The sequence below is a fragment of the Colobus angolensis genome, unplaced genomic scaffold (genome assembly GCF_000951035.1).
Source record: "Colobus angolensis palliatus isolate OR3802 unplaced genomic scaffold, Cang.pa_1.0 Scaffold148, whole genome shotgun sequence".
Classification (NCBI taxonomy): Eukaryota; Metazoa; Chordata; class Mammalia; order Primates; family Cercopithecidae; genus Colobus; species Colobus angolensis.
The window spans coordinates 4604882-4614815 of NW_012114577.1; the positions used below are offsets into that span (position 1 = coordinate 4604882).

Consider the following 9934-nt stretch of genomic DNA (forward strand, 5'->3'; position numbering starts at 1 on the left):
TTTCTTTCTTTCTTTGAGATCTTGCTGTCTTTCAGGCTGAAGTACAGTGGTTCAGTCATAGCTCACTGCAGCCTCCAACTCCTGGGCTCAAGCGCTCCTCCCATCTCAGCCACCCAAGTAGCTGGGGCTGCAGGCACAAACTATGGTGTCCATCTGATAATTTTTTAAAATAGGGACACTAGGGCATTTAGCAAATTTGAGTGTCTGCTGTGTATCAAGCACTGTTCTGGGCACTGGGACAGCACAGGGAGCAAATAAACAAATTCCCTGCACTCAAGGTGCTCATATTCTAGAGGCAGATGCTGGGTTCACCTTCCATTAAAATACCATTCTCAAGATCCAGTCCCTCCACCCACCCCAGCCCCCAGGGTTTTCGTGGAAATTTAAATAAGTTGGAAGATGGATAATATCTCCATTCACATTTGGATATGATTTTAATGAAGGTTGCTTTTTGGTTTTTAGGGAGAAGAAAATGGCTTTCCAGATAGCACTGGAGATCCCCTTCCAGGTAAAAATGATTTATTCTAAAAATATCTGGGCTAATAGCTAGTATGACTGAATTAAAGATACTTGGAGGCCAGGGTTGGTGACTCACGCCTGTAATTCCAGCACTTTGGGAGGCCGAGGTGGGTGGATCACCAAAGCTCATGAGTTCAAGACCAGCCGGGCCAACATGGTGAAACCCCGTCTCTACCAAAAATACAAAAATTAGCTGGGCGTGGTGGTGGGCGCCTGTAATCCCAGCTACTTGGGAGGCTGAGGCAGGAGAATCGCTTGAACCCAGGAGGCGGAGGTTGCAGTGAGCCGAGATCGTGCCATTGCACTCCAGCCTGGACAACAGAGTGAAACTCCATCTCAAAAAATTAAATTAAAATAAAATAAAAGTAATTTGAGACTATGTTTATCATTAACTTTAAAATCTGTAGTGCAGAATAGAGCAACTTTCTACTCACAGCAAACTGCAGGGAAAGCCCTATCTTACAAGACTTCACAAAAGCCTTCAAAGAGTATTTTCTCTGCACTACCCTTCCTTTGCATGTGAGGGACATGGCAGGGTTCTGAATGGGGCAGGTTTAGGATCCGGCCAGTCGGGACTGAACGGATTCTCCTTCCCTCTGAGTTCTAAGAGCCATAGCATTGGTGGAGAACGTGCTGTTTGTTGCTTGGTGGAAGGGACCAGAAGCCAGCTGGGTCATCTCTCTCTGTGTGTCTTGGCTACTTGGGTAGTCAAAGGAGCCCTCCTGACGTTAGGCCAAGTGTTAGTCCTGCTCCTTTTCTGCTTTCGGTGTGTTTAAGCAAAGAAACATTAAAGTTTATTTCTCCCCCCTCCCCTTTTTTAATCATAAGACAGACATTTTTGCAATGTTTAAATTTCTCATTAATTAATCAGAAGGGATAGGGAGTGAGGGAGTAAGCATTAAAATAAGCTAGCAAATGGCCAGGTGTGGTGGCTCACACCTGTAATCCCGGCACTTTGGGAGGCCAAGGTGGGCAGATCACTTGAGACCAGGAGTTCGAGACCAGCATGGCCAACATGGCGAAACTCCATCTCTACTAAAAATACAAAAATTAGCCAGGCATGGTGAGAGGCACCTGTAATCTGAGCTACTCGGGAGGCTGAGGCAGGAGACTTGCTTGAACCCGGGAGGCAAAGATTGCAGTGAGCTGAGATTACACTACTGCATTCCAGCCTGAGTGACAGAGCAAGACTCCGTCTCAAAAAAATGCTAGTAAAATAATAATAATAAAAAGACCTCACCAACATTTTCTACATCTTGTAAAGCATACATTGACTGACTGGAGTCACCAGAGTTTTGTTTCTTTCTTTCTTAAGCAGGGTGGGGGACCCATAGAGCCCTCAGGGGCAGCTATCATCAGCCCAGGTAACCAAGCTGAGAAACCAGAACATGCAGTGCATACTCAACGTTTTTTCCCCTTAGAAACATGATATTAGAAAATACACCAATACCAGCATGTGAGCAGCAGTTCTCTCTGGAAGGCGCAGTTCTAGGTGATTTTTTTTTCATTCCATAGATTTTTTGTTTTGTTTTGTTTTTTGTTTTGTTTTGAGATGGAGTTTCACACTCTTGTCACCCAGGCTTGAGTGCAATGGTGAGCCACCACGCCTGTCAAATTTTTGTAATTTTAGTAGAGATGGGGTTTCACCATGTTGGCCAGGCTGTTCTCAAACTCCTGACCTCAGGTGATCCAACCGCCTTGGCCTCCCAAAGTGCTGGGATTACAGGCATGAGCCACCATGCCTGGTGAGTTTTTATTTTCTTTCCACTATCCTATGTTTCTAAAATTTCTAACATGAGCTGGTATCGGAAATGCCCCTCTGCATTTAATCTGTGTATACAAATGTATATGTAACAAATGATCACATGTCGGTAAGTATACCTTGCTACATGGTAAATAACCAAGGAAATTTCTAAAAGGTTAACTGTGGTTGGCCTGGGTAATGGGAGCATTAATTTTTTCCATATGCTCATCTGAATTTTCAGATTTGCCATGACAAGCACATATTTATTTTCTAATTTAAAAAAATCTATATTTAAACTCTTTAAAGGCTAACACCCCACACACTAATGTGGCACGTTAACTAAAATAAAAATGAGTACAGAAATTTGTTTAGAAATATTTATAAACCCTTCAAGGACTCTTCTGAATGATAGTCATTATTAATTAGTAGATTAATTTTAATCAGGCTTCTGGTCATCTTCAAACATTTTTTACTTGTGTCAGAATGAACCACCAGAATGTTGTTTGTTTGTTTTTTGAGACGGAGTTTCACTCTTGTTGCCCAGGCTGGAGTGCAATGGCGTGGTCTCAGCTCACCAAAACCTCCACATCCTGGGTTCAAGCAATTCTCCTGCCTCAGCCTCCCAAGTAGCTGGGATTACAGGCATGCGCCACCACGCCCGGATAATTTTATATTTTTAATAGAGATGGAGTTTCACCATGGTTGGTCAAGCTGGACTTGAACTCCTGACCTCAGGTGATCCACCCGCCTCAGCCTCCCAAAGTGCTGGGATTACCGGCCTCAGCCACCACGCCCAGCCCAACCTGGGTCTTTTTGTATGTGAGAGTTTGCTTCTTTTTCTCACGTGCTTTCTCTACTCCAGTTTTATTCCATGACACAATTGAGGCCCAGCATGATTTACTTGCCTGGATCCACCCAACCTGTCAGTTAGACTTCCCAGTGCTGCTGCCAACTTAATGTCTCCTTAAAAGGATGGTTTAGAGAAAATGAAATCACGTTGTTCTTCCCCTTTGGTTAAGAGATCAAACGCCCACCAAAAGCCCTTGGGTCAGTTTCTTAGTAGGTAAAAATAATTCTTCATCACTTCCCGAAAGCTGCTAACATATGACTCTTATGATGAATAATGTGGTGTGTGTGTGTTTGTGTGTGCCCCAAGTTCCAATGATTTATCAAAGCCAGAAACTGGTAACTTAACTATGTTTATTTCCGACCACATTGGAAACCACACACAGAAAAAAAAAAAAAAAAAAAGCATGATTATACCCCCTTAATAACCATTACTGCAGAAGGATGTGACTCTACTTCAACATTTGTGGATATTTTGCAGGCTCCAAATCTGATCATGTATAACCACCTGGGATAGAGTTAATAACCATTACTGCAGAAGGATGTGACTCTACTTCAACATTTGTGGATATTTTGCAGCCTCCAAATCTGATCATGTATAACCACCTGGGATAGAGTTATTTATTTATTTATTTGAGACAGAGTCTTGGTCTGTCACCCAGGCTGGAGTGCAGTGGTGCGATCTCGGCTCACTGCAAGCTTTGTCTCCCGGTTCATGCCATTCTCCTGCCTCAGCCTCCTGAGTAGCTGGGACTACAGGCACCCACCACCACGCCCGGCTAATTTTTTGTATTTTTAGTAAAAATGGGGTTTCACCGTGTTAGCCAGGATGGTCTGGATCTCCTGACCTCATGATCCGCCCGCCTGGGCCTCCCAAAGTGCTGGGACTACAGGCATGAGCCGCCGCACCCGGCCGGAATAGAGTTATTTTATTTCAGAACCACAGGACTTAGCTATCTCTGAAGTTGCCAATATAAAATGTTTACTCTCTAATGGTTTTGAACGAACTCAAGACCTGGTTATCCCGGGGAGCATCCTTACAAATGACCTGAGAGCTAACAGTCCTCTTGCGGCAGGTGGAGGGAAGCACTCCTGTGACTATCACTCTCCAAAAGCCAGAGGGTGCAAGACAAAAGGGCAGCTTCCCTGCAGGGAGGCACATTAATCAGTCTGTGATCCGCTGCCAACATCCTGACTGGAGCCATTTCTACGCCTAACTAATCATGACGTTTGTGAATTGTGAATCTTGTTCCACTTCACAATTAACTGTTAATTGACCCATATTTTATAACCCGCCAGCCGTGAACTTATGAGGTAGATACAGACACTACCAGACATACACTATTTTTTTAACAGTTGTTTTAAATGACATTAATGAGCATGCTTGATTCCTGAACTCTTCTTTACAGTATAATTTTTAAAATATTTGAGTGAGAAACGATGGAGAGGAGGAGGGTGGGGGGAGAAATGTCCCATGGAAAACCGCTCATCAGGTTGTGAGTGTGGAGAAGCACTGCCTATCCGAGAACTCTTAATCATCAACAGACATGGCGTCTCACAAAGACAGGTGGGTGTAATTCCAAAACCTGATTTTGGCAGGCGCTCCTGACTAAATACTTAATCTGGAGATGTCTTCAAGGCCGGCGGAGGTTTTCAGTCCTGGCTGCACATTAGAAGTCCCAAGGGAGCTTTTAAACATTCCCGTGTCCTCCCTGCATCCCAGACTAATTAGTCAGGATCTCCGAGGGTGGGACCACACATCAGGGTTTTGTAAATTTCCCTGGGGGGTTGGTAGGATGGGGGGTGGGGGGGTCCATCCTATGGCCAAAGTTGGGAACTGCTGCTTTTTAAAAGACTGTTGGTTTGGTTTTTTGTTTTGTTTTGTTTGAGACGGGTTCTTGCTCTGTCGCCCAGGCTGGAGTGCAGTGGCGTGATCTCAGCTCACTGCAACCTCCACCTCCTGGGCTGAAGCGATTCTCCTGAAAAAGGCTGTTGGTTATTAATGCTTCCCCACAGCTATTCTGTTCGTTGTTGCATGCTTCTTACTGTGTGCTAGGATGGGGGCTTTAAAGGATTACCTCATCTAATCCTCACAACCACCTTGTGAGAGAGGTGTCATTATTCCTGTTTGGAGAGTGAGACGGAGGCTTAGCAAGCTCAGTAACCTGTCCAAGTCGCACATCTGCGCGGGGTTAGCTGCCTCCAAAGCTCATGCCGTTAATCTCCATGGTACACCGTGTCCTCTCCATAGCAATCTTGCAGCTGCCTGGTTAACAACAAAACACTTGCGTCAGCTGGTTTGAAAATTTCTAGATAGAGAGCTCTTCTTGGGCTGCTGAGAAGCCTAATTTCTCATTTGATTTTTTTCTTGAACTGTCACACTCCTCATTCATTTGATGTATTCATCGATATTTATTGGGCACCTGCTGTGTGCCTGGTGTGCAGCAGTGACACCAGACATCCAAAGACCTTTTCCTCTTAGAGCTTATATTCTAGTTGGGAGAGACAGACAATAAACACAGAATCAGTAAGTCATTTTATATGGTGGTAGGTGCCTTGAGAAAGATAAGCCAGGTTAATGGGATTAAGCCTGATAGGGGGAGGGTGCCACTTTAGCTCGGAAGGGGCAGTGAGACCCGAACAATGTGAAGGACCCGGCCTGTGGAGATCTAAGACAGGAGGATGCCAGGGACAGGAACTTGCTGGGGCAAACGCCCTGAGGCTGGACTGAGCTCAGTGTTCTAGGATGGGTGTGGGCAGTGAGGAGCAGCAGAGGAGGTGCGCTGAGAGATGGCCTGGGGCCTCTTTCTTCCCCTGCCTCCTTCAAAAAATAAAACTAGCTGGATGTGGTGGCTCACACCTGTAATTCCAGCAATTTGGGAAGCTGAGGTGGGTGGATTGCTTGAGTCCAGGAGTTCAAGACCAGCCTAGGCAACATAGTGAGACCCCTGTTTCTACCAAAAAATAAAAAAATTAGCTGAGCCTGGTGGTGTGCTCCTGTGGTCCCAGCTACTCAGGAGGCTGAGGCAGGAGCATTGCTTGAACCTGGGAGGTGGAGGCTGCAGTGAGCCATGATTGTGCCACTGTACTCCAGCCTGGGTGACAGAGTGAGACTCTGTCTCTAAATAAATAAATAAATCTAAAACCCAACATCTTGGAGTGCAGTAGCACGATCATGGCTCACTGCAGCCTCAGTCTCCTGGGCTAAGCGAGCTTCCCCTTCAGCCTCCTGAGTAGCTGGGACTATAGGCATGCACCACCACACCCGACTGATCAAAACTGAACATCTTTAAAGAACATTGGCATAAGACTTGGCAAAAATGGCATCTTGTGCCTCATCTCATCTAGTCCAAGAGATACAGACAATACTGCCATCTCCATTTTATAGATGAGGAGATGATGAGTCTGACATTCCTAGAGGTTCGATGCCCTGAGACATCAAGCCTTGAGGAATTTGGAGCATTGGGATTTGAAGAACATCGTTCAAAAAGACCCAGAATCAGGATGATTTGGGATTATGCTTGTCAAGGACTCAGGGCAGGGCTACCATACGTTAGGCACAAGAATTTTGATAGTGATAATTACTGTGTTAATGGTCACTTCATCATGACAGTTACTGTGATGACAAGGAACCTGGCCCTTCTTCACCTGACAAATGTTTTCTTCGTTTGAGCCACTGCTCAAACTAGACTGACCAAGAGTAGATCTTCAGGGTTTTGGCCTTTAAAACAGGAAGTCAACATATATGACTCGACGTGGCTTCATTCTTGCTTTGCACCAGTGGAAAATATACAGGTCAAGAGTCAAAACATGGCAAATGGGGATCCCAATTATTAGCGAATCTAAGTGAATTTTTATGTATAATTAATTTTTCAACAACCCTCTCTTCTCCTCCCCAAACCTAGAATTAATCCATCTTTTGTATTTTAAGGCCAATTCTGTAGTATTTTCCATCAGTATCTATTTACTGCTAGCAGATACCAGCTACATTCTTTCTCCTTTAGTAGAAGTTCCCTCTTTAGGTATTAAGATTCATTAAGCGACAATAACAAATCTACCTTGTCCCCCAGGGACAATACACAGTTCTCATTCATTTGTTCATTTAGCAGATAATTTTTGAATTTCCACTGTACAGCAACCCTTTGCTTGTTATTTGAGAAGCATCAAATAATAATCTCATTTTTTGACTGGGTGTGATGGCTCACACCTGTAATCCCAGCACTTTGGGAGGCCGAGGTGGGTAGATCATCTGAGGTAAAGAGTTCAAGATCAGCCTGGCCAACGTGGTGAAACCCTGTCTCTACTGAAAAATACAAAAATTAGCCGGGCATGGTGGCTGGTGCCTGTAATCTCAGCAACTTGGGAGGCTGAGGTAGGAGAATGGTTGGAACCTGGGAGGCAGAAGTTGCAGTGAGCTGAGATGGTGCCATTGCACTCCAGCCCGAGCTGACAACAGCGACACTGTCTCAAAAACAAATAAATAAAGGAGCTTTGCAGAAACTTTCTGATGTGTTTTCCTTCTTGACGGTAACATTGCCTACACTAACTCTTACAAAGACCAGAGGTAACATTGCCTACACTAACTCTTACAAAGACCAGCGGTAACATTGCCTACACTAACTCTTACAAAGACCAGAGGTAACATTGCCTACACTAACTCTTACAAAGACAAGACAAGAAAGGGAACTTGAGACACCATCACATATAATTCTGGACTTAGCAGTTTAAATCCTTATTTTTTTATGACATTAAAAAATGTCTATTTTAGGCCAGGCACAGTGGCTCACACCTGTAATCCCAGCACTTTGAGAGGCTGAAGGAGGCAGATTGCTTCAGCCCAGGAGTTCGAGACCAGCCTGGGGAGCATTGTGAGACCCCTGTCCCTACAACATTTTGTTTTTTGAGCTGGAGTTTCGCTCATGTTGCCCAGGCTGGAGTGCAGTGGCATGGTCTCAACTCACCGCAACCTCTGCCTCCCAGGTTCAAGCAATTCTCCTGCCTCAGCCTCCCAAGTAGTTGGGATTACAGGTGTGTGCCACCATGCCCAGTTAATTTTTGTATTTTTAGTAGAGATGGGGTTTCTCCATGTTGGTCAGACTGGTCTCAAACTCCCAACCTCAGGTGATCTGCCCCCCTCGGCCTCCTAAAGTACTGGGATTACAGGCATGAGCCATATCGCCCAGCCTACAGAAAGTTTTAAAAAATTAGTTGGGTATGGTGGTGCATGCCAACTACTCGGGAGGCTGAAGCAGGAGGATTGCTTGAGAGGTGGAGGCTACAGTGAGCCATGATTGCAGCACTGCACTCCAACCTGGGCCACAGAGCAAGACCCTGTCTCAAAAATACATATAGTATTCAAATAAACACAATAATTATAGAAAATTGGAAAATATCCATAACCAAAAAAAAAAAAAAAATTAGTCACCTGTGTTCTCATCACCCAGAATTAACCATTGTTAACATTTTTGTTATAGATCCTTCCAAACTTTTCTCCATGCTTGTGACTGTATTTATAATACACGATTTACAGGGATATAAATGAATTATTTGTCATTATAAGAACTGCATTATAGCCAGGCACAGTGGCTCACGCCTGTACTTTGGGAGGCACAGTGAGCGGATAATGAGGTCAGGAGATCGAGACCATCCTGGCTAACACAGTGAAACTCCGTCTCTACTAAAAATACAAAAAATTACCCGGGCGTGGTGGCAGGGGCCTGTAGTCCCAGCTACTCGGGAGGCTGAGGCAGGAGCAGAGATGCCTATCTGTTCTCAGGATTTTAAGGTGTTGCATGGAAATAAGAAAACTGTACAATGTTTCTCACTACAAGGCGGGATCAGGAGATGCAAACAAAATGATGTGGGGATTCCAAGTGAGGTGGAATTCCAGACAGCGGCCGAGAAGACGTCATGGAAAGGGGGAATCCGAGGTGGATTTTCTAGGATGGGTAAAGTTCATTAGAGGAAGAGAAGTGCCATAGAGGAAGTTCGGTGAGAAGGAGAGGGAAGACATTCTGATCATGAAGGAAACACTGAAAAAGGCATGGAGACAGAAAAAGATAAGGCCTTTTATGATTTTTTTAACCTACCACTTTTTAAGAACCTTTAAAATGAGATTTTTAAAATGAATACTTGGCACTGACAAAGGTGAAATGACTGGGCATGGTGGCTCACAGCTGTAATCTCGGCACCTTGGGAGGCCGAGAGGGGAGATCACCTGAGGTCAGGAGTTTGAGACCAGCCTGGCCAATATGGTGAAACTCCATCTCTACTAAAAATACAGAAATTAGATGAGTGTGATGGCGGGTGCCTGGAATTCCAACTACTTAGGAGGCTGAGGCAGGAGAATTGCTTGAACCCAAGAGGCGGAGGTTGCAGTGAGCTGAGATTGTGCCACTGCACTCCAGCCTGGATGACAGGACGAGACTGTCTCAAAAAAAGAAAAAAAAAGAAAAGAAAAGAAAAAAAGAAATTCATACTGTAAACTGGTACATCCTTTCTTCCTGGAGAGCAATTTGGGGCACATGCACCAGTAGCCTTAGAAGGCTCATTCTTTTGACTTAATTATCCTGTTAGTGGTGAGATGATTAAAGATGCGGCCAAAATTTATGTGAAAGGTATGCATCACATCTTCACTCAGGAAAATTGGGGAAAACCCTAACTGTTAATAGGTTATCCAAAATTCATATATATATAATATATACGTGTGTATATATGTATTATATATGTGTGTACATATACATATTATATATGTGTATATATGTATTATATGTGTGTATTATATATTATATACGTATATATATGTATTATGTATGTGTATATATG

The 9934-nt window shown here is 44.2% G+C and overlaps 1 protein-coding gene across 2 annotated transcripts in view; it reads left to right on the forward strand.

The window, feature by feature from the left end:
• EDARADD (EDAR-associated death domain) overlaps positions 1-9934 on the forward strand; it is an 87102-nt gene that overhangs the window by 71440 nt on the left and 5728 nt on the right. For both annotated transcript variants that reach the window (XM_011935737.1, XM_011935739.1), the window contains exon 5: positions 463-508. In XM_011935737.1, the coding sequence (XP_011791127.1) occupies positions 463-508 (46 nt within the window). The remainder of the gene's footprint in view (positions 1-462; positions 509-9934) is intronic.